The sequence below is a fragment of the Lissotriton helveticus genome, chromosome 6 (genome assembly GCF_964261635.1).
Source record: "Lissotriton helveticus chromosome 6, aLisHel1.1, whole genome shotgun sequence".
NCBI lineage: Eukaryota > Metazoa > Chordata > Amphibia > Caudata > Salamandridae > Lissotriton > Lissotriton helveticus.
Window position 1 is genome coordinate 1,411,800,360 of NC_136067.1, and position 25,070 is coordinate 1,411,825,429.

The 25,070-nt window shown below is 47.6% G+C and overlaps 1 protein-coding gene across 1 annotated transcript in view; it reads right to left on the reverse strand.

Annotated features, from left to right (window-relative positions):
• FNDC1 (fibronectin type III domain containing 1) overlaps positions 1-25,070 on the reverse strand; it is a 1,317,427-nt gene that overhangs the window by 136,237 nt on the left and 1,156,120 nt on the right. Inside the window, exon 17 of the mRNA XM_078649203.1 lies at positions 2,417-2,446. Coding sequence (XP_078505329.1) covers positions 2,417-2,446 — 30 coding nt within the window. The remainder of the gene's footprint in view (positions 1-2,416; positions 2,447-25,070) is intronic.

Genomic DNA, 25,070 nt, shown 5'->3' on the forward strand with positions numbered 1-25,070 from the left:
ATCACAGACACCGCTCATAAAGATTCTGCTATTGAACATGTAATTCCCTGGTATTTTGGCTGTCTCATTCCACTTTTATTACATTCCATGTGTACCCTCACCCCTGGTTGGTAAGTCAAGAGATTGGCTTTTTACTATTAATACAGGACATTAAGATAGACTGTCTTAGCCACAGGTGTTGAAAAGCTTTCAAAATGAGACACTGTATGTTGTCTCATTTGTTTCCTGGTCACTGCTAATGGGATGCAGGGGAAAGTGGTTTGACCCAGCTCTCAGTCAAGAACTCTGAATTATGCTAGCAGGGGAGCGACGAGCCTAAGGCCTCCATTACAGATGCCTCAGAGGATGCTGCTTTTTTATCACTCCTAATAAAAACCAATATCACTAGAATCGAAATTTAAAATAGCAACTATTACCAAGTATGTTGGTGAAAGTGGGTAGGAACGTATTGCTTGCACGTAACAGCGTCATTACCCCATAGCGTCTTGGAAGTTGTAGTTCAGCTTTTTCACACAAAGTTAATAAAAATGTTTTCGGCTAATGCTGTATTTCGAAATCGTATCTCTAGATACTAGTGTTTCAGGATTCCTCTCTCATCAGTAGAGAATATTTATGGGTTGCTGGACATGCTGCCAGTTTTCTCGGGTATAATCCCACTCATAGCATGCCGGCGTTCCAAAGCTTGTCAGCTTGGGGGCGTCTCACGAGATCCTATTAACAGTGAAAGTGGGTAGGAACGCACGGCTTGCATGTAACAGCGCCATTACCCCATAGCGTCTTGGTAGTTCTAGTTCCGTTTTTCACACAAAGTTCATAAATATTTTTTCACCTTTACCAAGTATGATAACTATAGTACCACCTGTAACTACCAGCCTTCTGTGGATTCTTAATTAACAAGGCACGTGTAACAGAGTCGTGGTCGCCACAAATAAGTGCTGGTGTTCACCCCTAGCAACAACATGCACAAAGTATACAATGCACCCAGATACTCACATGCTGAAATGACTTCTTCTTTTTCAGTGCTAATTATAGATCTTTCATCATCGAACACTTCTGCTTGTGTCACCTGTCACCTTGCTGTCTTCCATTGCTCCCACAAGGACATCTCTAATCACACCACTACACTTCTGCCTTAGCTTCTCAGTTGCCACTCAGTTGTCTTATCCCCTTATCGATTATAAGGACAGTCCTCCCCCACCACACTTGTCATAAACACGTCCTGCTCACCTACAAATCCTCCACCCTGCAGCGCAATGCTTCAGCTCCTTCCCAATCTCCTGCTTATGGCCAAAGTTAAAATGGGCTTGCTTTCCTTCTTCAAGTTCTTTTTATGAACTGCACGCCTGCTCCTTTTTGGGCCATTCATACTTACGCCCCGTCAATGGGACTGATATAGAGGTGGGCGGCAAAGGAAAATCCTCTGATCTGTAGAGTAAATATTACATCTTCTGTTGGGGATTAACTGCTAATGGAGAGTCCTTTGGTGAAATTATCCCTGTCCTGAGATCTCTAGCGTGGATCTAATTCTGCCAGAAGATTCAGGACGCACTTACAAGTTGCCTTTAGTGGGGGTAGGGGGTCGAGGTGTACCGCTCAAACTAGGAGTGTCCTGTGTCTCCCGGTTTGGAATGATCTGAACTGCAAACCCCGGAACTGATCATTTGGGGCCTGGAGGTAACGGACCGGGACTCCCAAGCTGAGTTGTGGGGGCTGTGGGCAACTAGTGCGCCCTGCTCCCACCCGCCATTTCACTTTAGCTTGGAGGGAGGAGAAAAGCTCATAAAATATTCTCTGTACACCCACCATTTCCTCCCGACACTACTGCCGAGAGAAAAGGCCCCTCACACATTCACAGCCTACTCTAAGCAGATGGTAAATGTGTGGATTGGGCATATTATTTCCCTCTGAAGGAGGACAATCATGCAGAATTGAACTCGGTATTTCCCGGTCCCCATGTTATTTCCCATTTTGCCGGGGATTTATTTGTAGTCGCCAGATGTAAGTGCATGGATACCTGGTATCTCTCCAGCTACATCTAAGGAACTTAAAATTAGCCTTCAGTGGTAATTCTACCAAAGGATACTTCACCACCGTTCCCCAAATGAGGATTTACTGTGTTCTACACAAATCAGAAAATGTTTCATTTCCGCTCAACTGTAAATCATTCAATATACCAAGTTAGAGAATTTTACTGTGGCACCTAATCCTTATATAACCTAAAGCAAAGTTTTCTGAAACACAAGATGAAAGAATAGTGCTGCAACATTTCAAATACACAACTCTCTTGCTACCATGTAGAAGAAAGGATGTAACAAATATGTAACGCTCCAAATTATTAGGTTAGCAATGCATGCATGGTGCACTGCCCGAGACAGGTGCTATCAAAAATCTACAAGTGTACAAAAAAAGATCTTACCAGGTGGCCTGACAATAAGCAGCGGATTATCTGTAAAAAAAAGAACAAGAAGATATTACACATTTTTGCCCTCCAAATTGATCTGCGAGAAGCTAAATGGGAAAACACAGATCTAAATAATACCAAGTGAAACGGACTTAGAATACATTCTCTGAGGGAGACATAAAACATTAGCACAACTGCACTCTAGATGAAGAAACAATTAATTAAAAAAACAACAACAGCAATGGAACTCACATTTAAAATATCAAAGCATTCCCAAAATATTAAAGTCAAGGGATAACATTTTTATCTGTGGGGAAATTTGCAAAAGAATAAAGAGCAAACGTCCAAAGTCATCAAAGACAAAAAACACTCGAGGCATCGGATTTTTCCTTCTTCTAAACGCCAAATCCAATTTGGCCTCTGGTTTGTCATGTACTTTCTCAACATAAGGATCTTTTCAACGACATCTTTAATTCTGCAGTCATTTTAAGCCCAAACACACCTGGCAGGTTGTTGGATCCCAGCGTCCTTCACAATTTTTGTAATCTCTTGGCAGACTTATCTTGAAGCACCTTTGATGCTGTGAAACAATATTTCCTCCTCTAAAATACATATACCTCTGAAGAAGCGAGTGTGTCGGATCGTTTTCTATTCGTTCGAACATGCTTAGGCCCAAAAACGATGCAAGTATTCTTAAGCACTCCAGGCAAAATATAATTTTGCCTTCTAAGGAGTTTCCTATAAACATGGGGCCTCATTTATGAGGCCGTGCGTCACTTTTACACCGTCGGTGCGTCACTTTTTGCGACGCACCAGCAGCAGCGTAAAAAATGTGCCTTGTTGCACCATATTTACAAAGTGACGCATCTAGGTGGATGCCTCACTTCGTAAACCCCTGCGCTACATTATACCTACGTCAGGTATAATGTATGCAGGGGGACGTTCTGATGCAAGACAGGGTCATAGAAGTGACGCAGTGAAATCTATAAGATTTCACTGCGCCACTTCTAGGACACAAATGCGTCAATTTCTTACGCCTGCCTCACAGCAGGCGTAAGACTGACGCAGGCCCTTTCACATGGGGCTTGCCCCATGTGAAAGGACACATTGCTGGAGTTGCGTCACTTTTGTGACACACTCCAGCAATGCGTCACTTTTGCGCCATACAGATACGTCAGAAATACTGACGTATCTGTAACTCCTTGCGCCAGGATGCGTCATACTGTAAATATGACGCATCATTGGTCTCGCAAGGAGGGCGCAGTGAAAAGTGACGCATCGCTGTTTTCACTCAGCGATGCGTCACTTTTCATAAATGAGGCCCATGGTTTACGAGCTTACGTAATAATTTGAGGCCATCATTAGGTGACGTCAAACCTAGTCTCAAAGCACTGCAAGGCACCGCTCAAGCTTTAGTTCTCCTCTCGCAGGGTTTGTACATCAGAGCCCACATATGTGCATTCATATTCACATAAACCCACAAATTACTGTCCAATGGCGTTTCCACACTGGACACAACAGTCTATGAGGGCACTTTGCAGAGGTTCATCCAACTTCCTTGTCCGACAAGTTATATTAACATTAAACACAACAACATATCATAACGTATATTTGTAAAGTGCACACACAGGTCTCTGAATATTATCTAACTCGGTGCTACTTAATCAACTAACCTCGGAAGGAGAAAAGGCTGAGTGAACCGACCTGAGTTCGAACCCGTGACTTGCGTATGGATGCATTGCCCCGCTTACCGCTGACGATTTATGCTTACCCGATGACACACAGAAAAATGCTAATGGGGAAGGTGTAAGAATGGGCTTAAATTCTTTCGTAATGTTGACCTTGTACAGTGGGAAATTAATCACAGAACGTAGTTGTGCAAGGAGGCATTTTTGGCCCCACATGTAGTCTGCAATTGTTATAATCATTCAGTTAGTCCAAATGAGCTTAATTATTTCCTTTCTAGTAGCCTTTTTGTCACCAATGTCTAACAGTGACCGCCATTTGCAACCACTCTGTTGAGAAGGCAGCACCTCTAGAGCCAATGGTTTCTGTGGATGTGTAGTGAACACCTAGCTGAACCTGGAGTAGGTTACACCCACCACCCTCACACACTGAGGCTCCTTGTGCCGCCAGTACGTCACTTTTTATGACGCTCTGTCAGCGTAGTATGCAGACCCATATCTGTGAGGTCAAGCAAAGCCACTTTGCGTGGCTTTTCATGGCCTCCTAGATACGGCGTAAGGCAACGCAGTGCAAGTCGATGCGTTGCCTTACACTGTATCAGGGAGGCATTCCATGAGTGTTGTGGCGGGTGTTCCCATGCAACACCCATAGGTTTTGACGCATTCCCAGATTTACAAGGATCTGTAATCCTGGGAATGCATCAAAACTGTAGCCTCCCCAGGGCAGGCAGAACGAGGAGAAATATGTTTATTTCTCCTAATTTTTCCTCTTTCTATCAGCCGCGGTCGGTAGTGGGTGTACCTGCAGGGCAGTGACGTGGGGAGGGGCAGGGTTGGGGGGTAGTAATCTATGGATTACGGAGCTTTACAGGTAAGTAAATATATAAATAAATAAAATGAATTTCGTTGCATGCACTGCATCCCCAAATGCGATGCAGTGCGCGCAACGAAATTCGTTTTATTTATTTATATGTTTACTTACCTGTAAAGCTCCGTAATCCATGGATTACTACCCCCCACTCTGCCCCCCCTCTCACTCCCCACATCACTGCCGGCAAGTACACCCACTAACAACCACGGCTGCTTTCTATGTGTGCTTCATTCTACAGCACATAGAAAGAGGGAAACACCTCCATGGATTGTTTTTGTGCAGGAAGTGTCCCTTCCTGCACAAAAACAATCATTCCAACAACAGAGACAGAAACTCTTGCGCCATGCAAGGGTGCCTGTTTTGGCGCAAAGCATCAAATTGTGCTCCGGCTCTGGCTGAAAGCACAGGATCGCACCGTATCTCGAAAATACGGTGCATTCCTGCCCTTTTGATTTTGCGTAGGGCAGCGCAGCAAAAACACTTGCAGTGCTGCCCTATAGTAAATCATTGAAAATGAGACCCTGAATGTACAAGTAATACCAATGAGTGTGCCAAGGATGACAACGCTTTCCAAAAACGCCGGGCTTTATGAAATGAAATAAAAACGGCATTTATATAAAGCGCATGGATACCCGGAGGCCTCCCAGCGCTGAGACTGACCTACTAGCCCGGATGACAGAACAAGAGGGTGTTTTAGGGAAATAGGAAGGTTTTTAGCTGTTTCCTAAAAGAGCGGTGACTGGGTTCGGTCCGGAGGTGGAGAGGCAGAGAATTCCAAATTCTGCCTACATACAGAGAAAAAAGCCTGCCCCCACTTCTGGCACGTTTAATTCTGGGGATTGCGATGAGGTGGAGGTCGTCCGAGTGCAGATGTCTCCTAGCTTTATAAGGCTGCACCATGGGTAGGACCAGAGGAGGGCCTAGCCCCATGAGTGATTTGTGGATAATGCAAAGGGATTTTAAGCTGATTCGCTCTCTCACTGACAGCCAGTGTAAGACACGCAGGGCAGGTTTGGCAGAGGACAGTTTTGGCATTCCCGTCAGCAGTCTGGCTGCGTAGTTCTGGATCATCTGTAGTTTGTTAATTACGAAGGCGGGGGAGCCTAGGTAGAGCGCATTGCCATAATCCAGTCTAGAGAGAAGTATGGACTGCATCATGATTTTCTTGGCTTGGAGGGGGAGCAGGGGAGCACTTTCCTCGCCATTCTGATGAGGCCAAAGCAGGTTGCCACTGTCTTGCTAGCTTGCGATTGGAAAGTCAGCTTGTGATCCAGCCAGACGCTCAGGCTCTTTATTTCGGGTTTAGGAGATGGGACTGGACCCATACAAGCGGGCCAGATGGTTCTGAGGGCGGCATTGTCAAAGTAACCCAGGGTCATGATTTTCACCTTACTCCCGTTCAATTTCAGTTGGGAGCAACCCATCTAGTTTACTACCTCCGTAAGACAGGCATTCATGGTCATGGAGTGGGGGGCGGTTTGATTTAGGGCTACGACCAGTTGGGTGTCGTCAGCGTAGGTAACCATATGGATCCCAAAAGGTGCTACAATGGATGCCAGGGGGACCATATAAACGTTAAAAAGTGTCGGGCTCAGCGACGAACCCTGAGGGACACCGCACTGGAGGGGCCGGGGTTTGGAACTTACGCCATTTTCGAAGATCTGGAACGTGCGGTCTTTCAAGAAGGAGCACCGCCAGCTCAGGGTGGAGCCGGACACTCCAACCTTGCCCAGGAGATGAATTAGGACCTGGTGATTCACCGTGTTGAAGGCTGCGCTCAGGTCCAGTAGGATTATTGCTGCTGCGCCTCCGGCATCAAGCAGTTTCCTGCTTTCCTCGACGACCGCTAGGAGAGCCGTTTCTGTGCTCTGTCTGTGGCGGAAACCAGGGGTGAAGCAGGTTGGAGCTCAAGGAACTCCGAAAGGGCGTGGTTTACATGTTTCTCAGTGATTTTAGAGATTACTGGTAAGAGAGATATAGGGCGGTAGTTGCCCAGATCTTCAGGGTCGAGATGAGGCTTTTTAAGAAGGGTTTCAACCATTGCTTCCTTCCAAAGTGGGGGGATGTTGCCTGAGCCGAGCGAGGTATTGATCATATAAGTAATTGTCGGACCAATAGTGGAGGCGATTTTGGTTAAGACGTTCATGGGCGCCGGGTCGCTAGGTGATCCGCTTTTTACAGTGGGCAGAAGTGAAAGGAGGGTCTCCAAGGCGAGGGGGGGCGAAATGGTCCAGGTGACATGTGGCGGGAGGTGGGGCGACCGTGAGCCTATCTGCTGACAGGTCCGGTGGAGGAAGGGTGTTTAGGATGTTCTGGATTTTGATGTCGAAGAACTCAGCTTGATTTTCACAATGAGTTCCAAGGGGGTCCGCCGGGATAAGGGGGGCTGGAGGTTTGAGAAGTTTTTTTATAATAGCAAACGTCTCTCTGGGGGAGTTAGCAGCCTGTTCAATTTTGATCTCGTAGAAGGTTGCCTGGGCTGTCCTCAGCGCTTCTCTATAACTGCGTATAGCATCCCTATAGGAGGGCTTGCTTTCTGCTGCAAAGTCTTTCCTCCATCTTCTCGCTAAAATTTTACACCTCTGTTTCAGGATGCGCAGTTCGGCTGAGTACCAAGGTGAGCTGGTAGAGCCGCGTTCTTTGGAGATCTTGACTTTAGGGAGGACAGTGTTCAGGGAGTCAACTATCCAACTGCAGAAGTTATTGTACATTGTCACCGGACAGGGGATGGGCAATGGTGTGTTCTTACCTAATTCATGGATCTATTGCTCCTGGGAGAGCTTGGACCAGGGGCGGACGAGAGTGCGGGGTGGAGGCGCCGGGGGGGCAGGGGAATGAGAAAACCAGGAGAGAGGGACCTGGTGATGATCAGACCAGGGGATCGGGATGGGGTTGTATCCATGGAGAGTTTCCACATTTGAGAACACAGGGTCAAGGCAGTGACCCTGAGAGTAAGTGGGGGAAAGGGACTTTCTGCTCCAGCTGAATGGACGCAAGGTGTTTAGCTAATTCGGTTGCAACTGAGGCCCTAGGGTCATCGATGTGGAGGTTAAAATCCCCCAGAAGTATAAAGTTTGCAGACAAGCTCGCTAGATGGATGGCATTTTCCACCAGGGAGCTACAAAAGGCGTCTACTGTCCCCGGGGGGCGGTATATCAGGATTCCTGAGAGAGAGAGAGGATGGTGGTAAATTGTATAGAGAAGTAGACATTTTCGCAATTCAGGAGAGGGCTGCCGAGTAGGCGACATGTGAGATGATCCTTAAAGATAATCGCAATTCCTCCACCTCTACCTGAGGATGTTTATTTAATTTATATTTCTGTAGTGTAACCAACTCCAAGCGTCTCATTATGATCCCCAGGGATTTCCTGATGGAGCTGGTAACAGTGGGGCATATTTACAAGGAAAAATCAGAGCGCGGAGCTGCATCAAATTTGGAGGCACCACACTCAGCCATGACCCATCAGGTAAGAGCGGTGAGGCCAGGTTGGGTGGGATTTGACAGATGATCATGAGGGAAAATTAAATAAATAATTTTCCCTAGTTGTCGTCTGTCGAAATCACCCCACCCAGCCTTACCACTCTTACCTGCACGGCCGTGGCTGGCCACGCTCTGACATTTCCAAAAATCAGGGATGAACACTATCTATGATATGGGCACCCTTGCACCACAGAGCAAGAGTGCCCGCGTTGCTGGTAAATGGTTGTTTATGTGCAGGAAGGGACACCTTCCTGCACAAAAACAATCATTATTTGCATTTTGCTCTTTCTATGTGTGCTGCAGAATGCAGAACACATAGAAAAAGCAAAAACAAGGAGCAATACAAATATTTCTCCTTGTTTAACCATCCTAATGCCTGCTATTGCATAGCAGTTTTTGCCGCTGCTTCAGATTTATAGATCCTTGTAAATCTGGGGCAGCGTAAAAAAACAATGGGTGTTGCAGCGGAAAGCCCACAGCAAAACCCATTGCACGCCCCTTTCACGCAAAGTGAATCGTGTAAAGATGCGATATTTACAAGGCAGACTTAAGCCACAAAAAGTGGCTTAACTCCTCCTTGTAAATATGGAGAAGGGCATAGCGGCACCAGAACATTGATAAAAGTGATGTTCTGGTGGCGCTATCCCCTTGTATATATACTTCAGAGTTTACAGCAGACTCAGTTTATTTACTGAAAGCAGGTGAACACTGTGGGAAAAGCAGGGAGAGAGGTGGAATTTCTGAGAGAATAAACTGCACTTTTTCTGATACAACGGATGAATCCTCATTTTGCAGGTCCAGTCATAATCCCATATGTATTCCAAACTCCCCTACCCACTGCCCGACTCCAACAGAGTTTACTAAAAGGATGAAAGCCGGGGCACTTGTAATGAACCCAACTTCTATTGTGAGAGAATGTGGCTTAACAGCTAGAGCGGCCAACTATGAAGCTGGGGAACCAGATTTGAGTCTGGTGGGAGGCTCAAACATCCTGTGATTCTGGGAAAATCACGTAATCTCCCCGAGTCTAACAAAAATGAATATGTCCGTGTCGGGTCGAGTTTGCTATATCGAAAACTGTAAAAGAAAAAAAAATCCTTCTAGCGGATTCCGCTTGTCCTTACTGTTGAGCAGTGGAAAAGACTGGGTGAGTCACCGCTCTGTTCCTGAACCTCAGATCTCTTTCCAGTGGTGGGCACTATTTACCGGGGTGGCACGGTGGGATGGGATGGGATGGGATGGGGAGGGTTATAAATGAAAAAAACCAGCAAAATACCCACTTACCTTCAGGCCAGCCACCCAGCCGTCCACCGCCTCTGGGTCCGCTGACTCCCGCCTCTCGCTCCTGGAAGCAGGAACAGGAAGCACCCAGGCTCCTGACTCCTCTGGCCAATGACAACGCCGCAATGCAGCACTATAATCGGTCTGAGCGCTGTGCATCGGTGCTCAGGCAGGGAATGAGAGCCTGGGGCATGTTCTGCAGAACATGCAAAGTGCGCATGATGGTTTGGCAGGCAGTCCAGCCCCACCCCGCCACACCAGGAAAGGAAAACTAAAATGATAATAACGCTAATTATTATCATTTTAGTTTTCTTTAACTACTGCTCACAGAGCAGTGGGACAACACTCCTTCACCTTATCTGAGCAGCCGCCACACTTTCTTTCTTCAGTTGTGTCTGGATCCGCTGCATACTCATCACGTTCCTCTAGTGTGTCTGAGGCTAAAGGACAGGTCTCAAGTTGTCAATGAATTTCATTAAATATGTGAAATAGAATTTTAATGGGGGAAAGAGAAGATGCCATTTATGGCTGCAAGATAGGAAACCAAGGCTGAGCAAAAAGCCGAAAAGTCTGTTGCATTCGTTCACACCATGTGCTAGAAGACCAAATGAAAGTGATAATCTAGAGCTGCCATTTTCAGCCTCAGCTGGTCAAACGGATCCAGCATGTTCTATGGCTGCCTGTGTAACCTACACACAGTGACTTATTAGAACAAACATTGGCATAGCCAATAGGTCTCGCCTTTGGGACCTTATAAGTGTTTAGCCATGCAGCAGTTGATATTGTTGTACCAAGGATATTGTGCTGGATAACTAAACACTTATAAGGTCCAAAAGGCAAGACCTATTGGCTAATCCAATGCTTGTTAGGTCTAGTATTGGTCAAGAAGTTTTAACTTTACTAAAATTATATTGAAAATATACTGACAGGAGCCTTCAGCCAGGCCTCCTTAGCCTTTGGTCTATTATTTTGTTATTCACATTTCTCCTTCGTCCACTACAGCACAGGCCAATGTGTCATCCACTAGCTAACGTCTTGGTGAGAGACAGCATTATCTCCCTTCACAAGAGTTCATGTACACACAAGTAGTTATTTTCTGTGCCAGGAATTACTGTAGCATTCTGCGCTTTTTTTAGACCAAAACATTTTTTTAAGCCAACTTGCTTTCTTTTTTGGATTGACGATGCCCCAGCACCTTTCCCAAAAAAGAAGCTTTTGCAAAAATCCTGTCAAAACAAGCATTAATAAAGTCAAAAGGCTGGCGGCCAAAGAAAGACTTATTGGCTTTGCCAATGCTTGTTAATTACTCCGTGCTGAACCAAGATTTGACTTATGTACCAAGGTGAAAGTTTTACATTTATTTTTATTTAACACTGGAAGCAAGTACAAAAATTCTCATACTAGAATGTGTGTGGAGTATCTATTACAAAGAATACAATCCCCGCACCAAAGGTTTAAGACCTACATTTCTTATGTATGTTTTGGTATTCCACTATAGGGACCATTAAAAAGAAATCCTCTTCCTCTCCAATATGGCCTTGGTGACAGTAACTTGTTTCATTTGACAATAATGAAAATACATATGGAATAATGGAAATTCGACTCATTCGACTCTTTGTATAGGCCGGGATTACCTTGATGTGCTTGTTTTAGTGCCTAGTGCTAAGATGCGCATAGACTTGCTTGGCGCCTTCGAAAACTTTAAAATAAAATAACACACGGAGAAGACTCTGTGTCCATTGAAATAAAGCATGCCTATTATGAATATGAATGAGCTGATAATGGTCTTCTAAAGTGATGCATGAAGCCTTTGCAGATGCTTCGACCCATTACAGTTAACACAGGATCACCCTAGAAGGGTATGCAACGTTTACAACGAAATTTTTACAACGCACTACCATTACAACGCAGGTATTACCACGCATACCATTACAACGCATTGCGCTGGGGGGCGCTCTAAGGTAAGTAATAAGTTTAATTTTCTATCCAACACCTTCCCTAGTGTCCACGGGGACTGGAGTTGGAATAGAAAATTATACTTACCACTATCCAGCACCTCTAAGCGCTATGCGTTGTAACGGTATTCGTTGTAAATACCGCGTTGTAAAGTTATGCATGGTAAAAGTATGCGTTGTAACGTCATACATCCCCCTAGAAGCCATGGGCTGATTGATGATGACTTGTCGAAGGGTGAATGTGGACTCCGAGCACTGCCCATATGTTCAACTGTAAAGGATTCACACATTTCCAATGTAAATATATCAAAAAGTGTTTCAACGGGCCATCTATGTTATGATGTCACAACTGGTCACAAAGCAAAGCAGACCTCATGAAACAAAAGTACATTCTGGAATGCCTGTAAAGGCACACACAAGGTTTTAACTTATGCAAACCCCAAACAAACTATTAGAACATTTCTAAAAAAGAACGGAGTTGGTGAGATGACCTCTCGGTTTATCTAGTGACCCGTTAGATGCCCTCTGAGCCTTTGTTTACCTACTCCACACAGCATTCTAGGATTTGTAGTTCTGCTTTCGAATTATGACAATTACAGGAACCCAACGTTAAAAATACCCATACATGTATGAGTAACTCACACCTAACAAGGGGAAGCTGGAGGCCCCATTACTATTGTAAAAAATGATTATGTGCAAAGGGCCTCTCTGGCTCGGTAGAGGCGAAGTGAGTGCCCATGCCCATTCAACCGTTGGCCTCTTTGATAAGATCATCATGTGTGCATTAGTGCTACCCTTTTGAACTCCGGCCATAAACTCATTTATCACCGACCACTGCCCAACCAGTCAGGTCAGCTAAGTAATCTACAGGGCGCAGGTTTTTCTTATCACTCTATTATTTGCAGCTTGGAGTGCTACAATTATGAATTTAGGACCGCTAAAAGCAAAAGCACAAGGAAAATCCCATGACTGAGCAAACGAGTTACACCCCACCTGGGCCAACTTGAAATCTGTGCTTTTGACCAATAGCAGTCATATTTAACTTAAACCCATCTAACCAAAAGTTAAAAAGTATTATTTAGAGGACCTCATACTCCAGCCCTGCACTTTCATTTAACAACTAAATACACTCTGGGAGTTGTATCCTTCATGAAATGGAGTTGAACTGAATACACTGAGCAACAGTTTAGAATTGATTTTAAGTAGTTTGCCCAGGACTGGAACCAGATGACCTCTGTGCCATGGAGTTTTTTTGCAGTATTTTATAGCATGAACTCAACCCGAAGTTTTCACTGCGCTTTACATGAGCACAAGTTGCATTACAGACATACATGGGGAGATGAAGTGATTTGCCAAGAATCACAGGATGTTTAAGCCTCCCGCCAGACTCAAACTTAGGTCTCGATTAGGATCGCGGTTTTCCCGCATCCTCCGGGCCGGCGGAAGCCACCGCCGGCCCGGAGGATGCGGGAAAACCGCTGCGGAGGCACAAAAGACCCACCGCCAAATTAGGATGGCGGTGGGTCTCAAAATCCACCCGCAGCTTTTCCGCCACGGTCGCCTTCCGACCGCGGCGGAAAAGCTCTAACATGGCTGGCGGTGTCTATCAGACACCGCCAGCCATATTAGGATGGCGGAAATCATATGCTTTTCCACGGCGGCTTTTCCGCCGTGGAAAAGCATACGGACATTGACTTCGGGGGCCCGTTGCGGGCCCCCTTGGTCAAGGGGGGGTCGGGGATGCACATGGGGGGTACCTATGGTACCCCCCTACATTTGTATGCAGAAATCGGCAGGCACCGCACGGTGCCTGCTGCTTTCTGCATACAAATGCAATGTATGCATTTTTTACCATTGCGGCGGGTGCAGCTTGAAGCCGCACCCGCCGCAATGGTAAAAATAGAGAATGTGACCGCCAGGGTGGCGGTCACATCCTAATTGCACAGGAGGGAACTCCGCAGGCAATGCGGAGGTTCCCTCCTACTCTATGGTGGCGGACGGACTCAGGTCCGTCCGCCATCATAATCGGCCCCTTAGTTCCCCAGCTTCGAAGTCGGCCGCTCTAGCAGTTAAGTTACATCCTCAGTGGGAACACTTTCCATGGGTTGAAGGCACGACAGTCAAGCTGTCACCCATTTGGCACACGATCGATCTCAGATTACAATAACAACAACGTCTACAACACATACCCACGGGCCTGTGGCGCACACATCTCTGGCACAGCGCACGCTTTCCAGGTTGGATACTGCATTAGACCTCAAGATGCATCGTCACTGTGCCATATAGTAATTAAAGCACAGGGGTGAAACCCTTCCTCGTGCAAAGACTGAAATTGTTTTATTTATGTAAACCAACACACCAAGGTGGCAACCTATTGTTTTCAAACTCTCTCAAGGATATAGTTATATAAATTAAGCAACAGTGTAAAGAGACCATGCTGTTTTCCTTATGATTTTTACATCTATACAGCTTCTTGGTAAGACTTTAACAAGCTGCACACTTACCCCGAATCAAGCAGTAAGGAATCTGTGAACCTACCTCTGTTCGTGGCAACCTTGCTTTTTGACCAATGCCCGGTGGAGCTACTTGATTGCTAAAGAGGAGATGGGCTGTGGACTACCCCTTCATCTGTCACCTACCCAGCCGGTCTTTGGACAGAACTTACTTCGTCTCTCCGTTGTATTCTCCATCCTACCCCTTTACTCCACCCCCTTTCTCCTTTATGCTCCATTTATCCCTCCTCTTTGCTCTTTAATTGTTTTTCCCGTTGAGACCTAGCTGTTTGGCTGATGCCCATTGGAGCTACCCGATAGCTAAAGAGGAGATGGGCTGTGGACTTCCCCCTCAGCCGTCACCTACCCAGCCAGACTTTGGGCAGATTTTCCTTAGTCTCTCCATCCTATCTACCTCCCATCCCTTTATCCCACCCCCTTACCCTTCTAAGCTCCATTTATTTCGTCTTCTACTCTCTGGAAATCTTTTTATAGTAACTGATGTAATTTTGTAATTTCTGTGGAACCCTATGTAAAGCTTTGATACCTCTGGGTCTAGCCAGCGCTATATAAAACTCTCAAAATAAATAAATAAGTAAAGCAGTAGGAAGATGTGGGTATGCAAATTGTCAATTAGGACTGCCCACTATTTAGATTTTCTCAGAATATATGGAAAAACGCACCATATACAAAGAGCTTACCTGCGATAGCTGCCGCTAAAAACATCGCCAAGGCTGACAGCGACAACTAACGCTAATCATATTCAGAGTAGGCGTTCCCGTCCAAAACTCATGATAACACCACTTTGCAATATTCTCAACAACCAGCCAGATCGGCGATGTGGTCCAAAAACAGGTAATAAGGCATGTTAGCAGCAGGGACTTCAGAAATGTTTTTTTCTGGTTTTTAGTAGGACGAAAACCTGCAGTACAAAAGGAGCCCAGCCAGGAGCCACATCTGTAGACCAACAAATGCCATGGAGCCACTAATCATGCAGTTTGGAGACCCAAGAGGGTCAAAACACCCACTGCCACCACCCCAGGACCACTCCCACCCCCAGGACCACCCCCACCCCCCTGACTTCCACCGAGGCAGGGCAGAACAAGACACCTTCCGAAAATGCACCAGCCTCAGAGACTTAACACCAGAGGATGTCATTGCCCACTACAGGCTCAAAAGAACAACCATCCTCCGCATCCTGACCCACATTGCCCACAGGCTGATGGTACCAACACAGCGGACAACCAACATCTCCCCGCAGACAAAGCTGCTGGCTGTGCCGCACTTGTTGGCCTCTGGTGCCTTCCAACCAACAACTGCCAGAGTCGGAGGAGTCTCACAGCCAGCCCTATCAAAGTTCCTCACACCTGTCTTGGATGCCATCATCAGCTTCATACCCCAGCACCTTCACTCCCCCCACACTGCGCAGGAACATCTGGAGACAAAGCAAGGCTTCTAGGCCAAAGCTGGCTTCCCGCACATTTTGGGGGCAATTAACTGCACACATGTCCTACTTATGCCCCTTCCGACACTGCACACAATTACCGCAACAGATAGCACACGCATTCCATCAATGTGCAGGCAATAGTGGACCACCAGGGACTATTCACCAATGTCGTTGCCAACTTCCCAGGCAGTGTGCATGATTCCTACATCTTCTGATAGGCCACCATCAACCACCGCTTTCAGGATGGCACATATGGAAATAAACTGCTCGTTGGTAAGTACCAACGGAACACACCACACACCTCAACTCCACAATCATACAACTCACAACTGTGGGAATGCACACTTAACAAAATCATATACAACATGCCAACCAACATGCCCACCTACCAGACACGACAACACAAGTCTGTGGTAACAGGTGCCAGATATGTAGACAAATCATCCACCAAGGCATAGCCCCTCAGCCACATAATTGCAGAATGTGGGGAGAGGTGGGAACCAAGAATGTGCGAAGGAGGCAATGGACCCATGAATAAGAATGTACACAATGCCAAGTGTGGCAGTGATGTGCTGGACAGTCTTGAGTATGTAGACCACAGACATGTCCATGTGGACATATACTGCTGGTGCTTGTAGTGTTGTTGGACAGTGGACGCAACCATGTTACCTCAGGCAGTGGGGAAGACCTTGGACATGTTGCTATGTCGCCCCGCCTGTAAGCGTAAGTGTAGAGGGCTGAGCCGGCGTATGCCAGTCCAGCGTAGGAGTGTGAATAAAAAGCCCAGGGCTCTGGGCGTGGTTCACTTCCGGGATGGCCACCAAAGTAACTACTGCATGTGTCTCTGTGTCCGCCATATCTTGACCATAGGCCCACACACATGGCCAACACATAGGCCCACACACCTTCAACGGCGACGAGGTGGCTACGCGACAGGCCACCCGGCGCAAATATTGTCATCGCCTACAGGGGTGTGTCTGCCAGGGCGGTGCCCTCACCCTGCCACGAGTCCGCCGGCGTAACCGGTGGTGCCTGTTTGATCCTGTGTGCCTGCTGCACCCCAACCCACTAGTCCACAGACGCGTCCGATGCCCAGCTGTGTTTGCCCGCCCCTGTGCTTCCAGGCCTCACTGCTCACCTGCCGCCACCGGAGTGTCTCCAAGAGGGCCCACCACGTGCCGGTGCAATCTTCAAGCCCGAGGCCCGCAAGGTTGGCAGCCTCCTCAGCCGATCACTGACTTCCGCGCAACAGGCCCCCTGTGCATCCTGCGGAGTTCTGTGTGTGCTGACTGTTCCCTCCGGCTTACACTGCGTCCAGAAGGTTTCACACAAATCCTTTCCAGTCCGGCCCTCCAGGCCTACTGCATCATCGAAAGCTGCACACCCGCTCTACTCATCATGTGGGCCTACCTCACATGATGCAAGTCATCGCCACATGATGGTAGGCCCGTGCCGAGCGCAGTGCCTCAGGTGCCACCACCTCTGTGCACCTCAAGTCACCATCCAGCCTCCAGGCCTACTGCATCATCGCAGGATGCATACCTGCGCAGCTCTTCAGGTGGGCCTACCTTAGTGCACCACAAGTCATCGTCCAGCCTCCAGGCCTACTGCATCATCGCAGGCTGCACACCCGCTCAGCTCTTCAGGTGGGCCTACCTCAGTGCACCACAAGTCATCGTCCAGCCTCCAGGCCTACTGCATCATCGCACACAGCACACCCGCTCAGCTCTTCTGGTGGGCCTACCTAAGTGCACCACAAGTAATCGTCCCATGGGGCTACCCCACAAGTTCCCCTCCAGCAGCCAACAGCATGTCCTCGGTAACCCCACTGGAGCCCTTTACAGTCACGGGCCACCCTCGTCCCAGGCAGGTCCCTGGAAAGCTTAGGTGGAACGTGTGGAGACGTACTCCGAAGTGCACGACATCACAGCGCTGCTGCTGCCGCCCACGCGTAGGCGTGTGAGGAGTGTGATGAAATGGCCCAGGTATCTGGGCGTGGTTCAGTTCTGGGCTCTGGGTGTGGTTCAGTACTGGGCTGGCCACAAAAGTAACTATGGCATGTGTCTCTGTTGTAGTGTCGGCGCCACCCCAGACCTTAATCGACAATGTTGCAATGTGGCATGCACCCAGAGGGCAGGCTCGCCCGAAAGGTTAAATAATGGAGCACAACACCGCTCGGGTCTTGGCTCATAAATGGCAACTGTTGTGTGTGTATCTTCATTGCTGCAGCATAAGCCAAAGGCCTAGCCTCAATTGCATAGTTGGAAGATCATAGACATGACACATCTGTGTGAATTAGAATGTTTTACTCACATTCGGTGGAGTGTTGAAGCTGGACCAGCCAATGGCCATGCAAACCCCACTTTACATTGTTGTCCCGTGGAGGGACAGCCAGAGTCCTTTAGGGATTGTCAAGTTCATCGGAAGAAGAAGAGTTCAGTTCGCAGTCTGATTGCTGTGTCATTGGTAACCAAACCTAATATGGCAGTCCATGTCGAGGGCCAAGGTGAGTGTCGCAGAGTGTATCGGGGGACAGTGGAAGGTGTTATTCCAGGGCATGATGCAGAGGGTAGAACCAAGCCGAAACAGGCCATATGGTGGGGATGAATGCTACCACTTCTTTCTTACCACAAAGACCGAATCATCCACATCATCCTCCTCTGATGTGTGATGTGCCTCACATGTGGGTGGTGGTGTTTTGTCTGCCGCACTGTTAGGCACTGACACATTAGGGGCCGGAGCTGTGGATGGAGTAGTAGCAGCAGCATTTATCTGTGCCAGGCCTTGTGGCAGCAATGCCATAATGAGGATCTGCAGGGCATCGAAGATCCCAGCTACATCTCACTGGTGTGCAGGCGTGGCAGCCATTCCTTCCGCCTGCATCCGCTCCAGGTTCTCCATGATCCTCTGCATGTGTCCCAACTCCCGGGGGACATCGCTGGAGCCACTCTGACTAGACAGTTGTTCTTGTCTCAGAGACATGACTCCAGTGATGTCAGCCATGGCTTGTTGGAGAGCATGGAGCGAACTGTGGGTGTCCGTTACGGACTGTAAGTGGTCCATGATGGGATTTAGACACCCACGTATGGGATCTAGTTTGATGGCCATGAGGTCAAACCCCACCTGCACCTGATCAGCCATCTTCTTCTGTCCCCCTAACACATGGCATTAGAATGCCATGTGTTGGTCATGGGCTTCCTGGGAGACACCCGTGGTGGTGGATGCTTCCTCCTGTGTGGTCTGTGTAGGGGGTGGGGTCTCCTTGATGCATTGGGCAGCCCTGCTCCCGGGGGTGGGGTGCTGAGGGTGTCAATGAGCTATTGGGGGGCGTCGGTGTCGATGGTGTGGAGGTCCTCTTCATTGTCAGTGAAGAGATGTACAGTCTGCTCTGCAAGAGGAGTTGATTCTCCCCAGGGCCGGACTGGGAACCAAAACCAGCCCCGGCAAAGTGCTCGGCCGGCCCCCCTGGGAGAGGTTGGGGGTGCAACCGAGCTCTTTGCCGGGGCCAGTTTTCGGCCGATTTTGTTACAGGGCTGCTATGCTGCATAAACGGCCCTGTAACAAAAACAGCCCCCAGGGGCCCAAGACCGGCCCCACCCTTGCGGCGCACCGGGGGATTTCCCAGTGCCCGCAACGGTCAGTCTGGGTCTGATTCTCCCTCTGCAATGTAAAAGGGAGATGCAGTTTAATAGTGTGTTCCATGTATGTTCATGCATTGTACAAGTTCACAAACAGACTGCATGACAATGTACATTGTGACTGTTTGGGAGGAGATGCCTATTTGATGCGGTACAGTGGACATTTCTACACCATCAGGGAAGTGAGGTTGTACTAGTACATTATCATCTGACAGTTTCATGCTATGCCAAATGTGATTGGCCAGTTTCTACACAATCAATCAATCAATCAAGAGTATTTGTAAAGCGCGCTACTCACCCGCTAGGGTCTCAAGGCGCTGGGGGGGCTGCTACTGCTTGAAAAGCCAGGTCTTGAGTTGCTTCCTGAAGGAGAGATGGTCCTGGGTGAGTCGTAGGTGGGTGGGGAGGCTGTTCCAGGTCTTGGCCGCCAGGTAGGTGAAGGATCTTCCTCCGGTGGTGGTTCTGCGGATCCGTGGGACGGTGGCGAGAGCGAGGCTGGCGGAGCGGAGCTGGCGGGTTGGCGTGTAGAACGTGAGGCGGTTGTTGAGGTATTCGTGGCCCGAGTCGTGGAGAGCCTTGTGTGCGTGGGTGAGGAGTCACACACAAGCGGCAGCAGTTGTGTCCTCGGTTCTGTTGTGAAAGTGTTGCAGATTATACAACATTGTTGTCAACATTGATGTGCTCTGATTCTTATGTGTGTGTGCTGCATTGTGGGAGAACTGCCCCTGCAGCTCTGATTTTACTGGCCCTTATCCCTTGGCGCGGGACACACACCTCCAGTCTGCATTGCGGCTTTCCGGTTGTTAGCGAGTTTCAGCTTGGTTTTGCTCTTCACATCATTCCAGCGCTTCTTGCAGTCTTCCACTACCCTTTTCTTCACTCTGACTGCATTCACCATGGCCAAGATGGACTGCCATATTGCATTTTTAGTTGCCAATGACACAGTCGAGGTAATAAACAGTTGTTGGTGGTGTTATATCTCCTCCGTAATCAGGATCATGTTTTCCTGCGTACTGAATCGCGGGTTTCACTTCTTCTTCTACTTGCCCTTCTCCTTCACCGAGGTCCCTGGCTGGTCTCCGGGGGGTTTGTGGGGTTCTGATTAGCCTCTGTAGTTGCTCCAGCTTCCTTCATGTTGCTTCTCAGTAGTTTTTTTTTTCTTGCAGCTTTTATGGTGATTTTCCCGCCTGATGTGGGAATTGCAAGCCTGGCGCTGCTTATCGCTGATGTTTTTATGTGATGTGATGTGATGTGACATTTATATAGCGCACTATCACTCCAAGGAGCATCTTGGCGCTTAGGCTCTTGACCAGCTGAAAGATGGTCTACAGCTGTCCTGTCCATGGTGGAGATGAACTTCACACTAATATTCTGCATGCTGGGTCCGAGAGACTATATATCCAGGTCTTAAGAGATTTTCTGAAAGCTTGTTCAGATGAAATCTGACGCAGATGATGGGGGAGTTTGTTCCACGCCCTAGTGCCAATCACTGCCAGGGATTTACCTCCCTTAGTAGAGAGCCTAAACTTGGGGACAATGAGCAGGTTGGCTGTAGAGGACCCAAGATTTCGGCATGGATGATATCATGCAAAACTTCTGCGAAGGGATATCGGGCCCTGTGAATGGAAGGCCCTAAAAGTGATGATTAGGACCTTAAACAGAATGCGTTTGTGGATGGGGAGCCAGTGAAGGGCGTCCAGTGCAGCAGAGGCAGAAGACTTTCTGGGCCATCTAAGTACCAGGCGGGCGGCAGCATACTGGACCATCTGGAGCCTGTGAAGGGCCGCTTTGTTCGACCCTGCATACAGGCTATTACAGTAGTCCAGCCTAGAAGTAATTAATGCCACCGCCACCGTACGCCTGGCCGCCAGGGGCAGCAGATCGAAACATTTCCTCAGGCCCTTTATAATGTTAAAGCAGGTGCCTGCTACAGCCCCCGCTTGCTGTTTGAATGATAGGGTGTCATCAAACTTGATCCCTAAATTTCGTGCTGCTCTGATTGTGCTCGGAGGAGATTCCGTATCTTCTGGCCACCATTGCTGAGGGGAGAATAGATTGTTGAGTCCAAATGGCAGAATTTCCGTTTTACCGGAATTGCACTTCAGGTGGTTATTTCTCATCCACATGAACATTGCAGATAGACAGTTTTTAAGATTTTGTTCTGCATTCGCCATGTCTTTGTCGAGGACAAGGACCAGCTGTGTATCATCAGCATATGCAATCGTGCTGATGTCAAAGGACGAGATTATCTTGATCAGGGGGACCATATATAGATTGAAAAGCGTTGGGCTCAAACTTGAGCCCTGTGGTACCCGTGTCTTCAATACCTTTTCCCCTGAGCAGAACTACCCTAAGGTAGTCACTTGACGCCTATCTGTCAAAACGTTCCTGAGCCACTCTAATACGGTTCCTGTTATGCCAGCTGTAATCAGGCGGCCTAAAAGGATAGCATGGGACACCGTATCAAAGGCTGCAGATAAATCTAAAAGGATCAGGACAACCTTCTTGCCTGATCCATGGCGGCTCGTATAGTTTCAGTTGTAAATAAAAGGGCAGACTCAGTGGAGTGCTCGGCTCTAAAGCCCGCTTGATTAGTAGAATGCAGTAAGCTGCTTGTTAACAAATGATTCCGCCAGTTTGCTGAGTAACGGAAGGAGTGAGATAGGCCGCAAATTGGACAGAGTGGTGGAATCTTGTATTTGCTTCTTCTGGAGCGGTTTCACTGCTGCGAGTTTCCATTGTGATGGAATCTCAGCAGAAGAAAGTGACAAATTTATAATGGAATTTATAATGGGATTTGCCTCCTCTATCATGGCTTTTAACAGCGCCGGGGGACATGGATCAAAAGGGGATCCTGACTTAATTAAGGATATCGCTTGGCGAGTATCCTCCAAGCTAATCGGGCTAAAAGCTCTTAAGCAAGCCGTATTTGTATCGGCCTTGGTAATTTCATCTGGGTCAGCTGGTTCGAAAGGAGGAAAGTCTTTAGTGAGATTCTGTATTTTTTGGTCAAAATAATTAGCTATAGAATCGCACAGAGTCTGGGAAGGTGGAATATTCTGTGTCAGAAATTTGGGGTTCCTGAAAATGTTAACTATTCTAAAGATTTCCTTCTGCTTGTTCTTTGTAGATTCAATAGCGGCTGTGTAGAAGTCGGCCTTTGCCCGTTTAATAAGAGCATGATAATGCCTCCTAGCTGTTTTGTACACCTCATATTCTTTACTATCATAATGACACCGCCATCTACGTTCGAGTATTCTGACTTCACCTAATGTTTTTTTTAGGGTCGTCGAGAACCAAGGTGCCAATTTCCTCTTAGGGCGGGATGTAGGATCTGAGCCAGAGGGTTTTATCCGATTCCCTATTTCACTGATCCATTCCCCAAACCGCTGATAGTCTGTTGTACTATTCCCTGTCAGGATGGGTTTGCTCGCCTTCGCCCATCTCAGAAAATCAGGGTGTTCTATAATTTTACTCCAACATGGTGTGTTTATCCCCCTACTTTGAGCATCCTTCTTTATTGCCACACTACTGTCTGCTAGAAAACTAAACGCAATCAATTTATGATCTGACCAGATTTGTGTCAAGGTTAGAGCTAATACAGTCCAAAATATGGCCCGCTTTGTGGGTAGGGTCTAAAGTTCGCAGGGTTAACCCGAGGATATTCATAATATCTTTAAAACAGATTACACTCGGGTCAGTAATATCGTCCAGATGAAGATTCAAGTCTCCAAATAGAGTAAAATTTGAGAACTTTAGTGTCAGGTTGCTCAGCACTTCCCCAATACTTTCCAAAAACTGAGTTTGCTGGCCCGGTGGGTGATATACTAACGCTCCTGTAAAAGTAAAGGAGTCATGGACCTGAAGACAGAAACAGATACTTTCTGCTCCTTTAATATCCTCTAGCTCCGTAATTGTACATGTGAGGGAGTCTCGGTAAATAATCGCCAGGCCTCCACCACGATGTACTGGTCTATCCAGTCTTTGAATAGAAAAGTTTGGGGGGAGAGCGTGAACAATGTCAGGATTAGACCATTCTCTTAGCCACGTCTCCGTAATGAACAGGCAATCAAGTTCTCTCTCAACTATAAGGTCATGAACGTGTAGTGCATTTTAACACATGGATCTCGCGTTAATGAGACCTCCCGTTATGATCTTGGGTGCCCCTTTCCCTTTTGGTCTTTGGTAGGGTTCTAATACCTGTTTACAACCATAGCAGCTAATAGGGCCTACCCAAGTGTCTACATTTAGGGCCTGATGGCAGGGGTTGGGCAACTTGCTCAGAGACACTATACGTTTTCTGGACATTTGATTATTAAAAGTTTTCTGAGCAGCGTATCTGGCCCTTGGCCCGGTCTCAGCGCGGACGGGCGCAGACAGGCAGGACTTTGGCTTGACTTTGGCGCGGCAGAGGTGCGCCCGCTGATCGCGTCCGCTGCGCGGAGACATGCCCGTCTGCCTTTATACTGGCGCCTAGAGCGCTAGAGCGCTGTAAATGTACTCCCCTAAGATGGCCGCTCTTCTAAATCAGAGCCTTAGTCTCCTTCCGCCTCAGCGCCTATCTCGGCTGGGTGAAGGGTGTCTGCGGGGTGAGCTGGGTGCAGGATACTGCGGGTGAGCAGGAATAAAATACGGCGATTAAAGCAAAATAACCAAAGTATTCAACAAATTAAATTAAAACAGCCTACAGTATGTCTCCCGGCATTCCGCCTCAGGAGGACAGTAGAGTCTCACGATGGCCCACAACTCCCTGCCTTTATACTGGCACCTAGAGCGCTAGAGCGCTGTAAATGTACTCCGCTAAGATGGCCGCTCTTCTAAATCAGCGCCTTAGTCTCCTTCCGCCTCAGCGTCTATCTCGGCTGGGTGAAGGGTGTCTGCGGGGTGAGCTGGGTGCAGGATACTGCGGGTGAGCAGGAATAAAATACGGCGATTAAAGCAAAATAACCAAAGTATTCAACAAATAAAATTAAAACAGCCTACAGTATGTCTCCCGGCTTTCCGCCTCAGGAGGACAGTAGAGTCACTGTTGGGCTCATCGCAACTTTTTTCACGTTGGGTTTCCTTTTTTATCTGTGTCCCGGTAATTTTAACGCGGACATTTGCCGCGTTATCAGGAAACTATTGCCTGTTGCCGGCGTGTTGAGAATACACCGTTAACACGGCGTTAGTTTCCCCGCAATAGATGGCGTTTTGTAAAATTGCGTTAACCTAGGTTGGCGATAATTATCGCCCATTCTTGAGAATATCTCCCATAGTGCTTTTACACCTTTCATTACTATCCCTGAGTATGAATACCAGATATCCTGCATAAAGAATATCCCAATCGAAACAACAATATCCCACTCAGAAGATGTTTTTTTTTAGGGAGCTGTTTATTTGTTAGTGCCTGCAGTCAGGCTTGGCCGTGTGTGTGCAGTATTTTTTTTCTCTGAAAGGGCCACTTTCTACTGGTTTAGTAAAGCCTTCACGTTAAAGCATTAAGTATTTGCTGTCTGCTGGGTCCAATTTTTGGGCATCATGTTTGAGAATGTTAGGATTATACTTTATAAAGGAGTCTGCAGAGAGAGCAGACACATACAATATTAAGCCCCAATGATTTTGCTCTGCATCTAATTACCTGGGTCACCCCAAGCACTGCCTTGATTGGTCCCTCCGATAACGAGTGTCAGTTCTTTGAAACCGACTGGATTACTGAACTCATCCTGTTCAAGGACATCCAGCCCTAATCCTACCTGAATCCTCACCTCGTCTCCGTTTGAACACGTACCCTCAAGAGAAAAAGTCACAGACTGATGGCAGCAGATCTAAAACAGCCC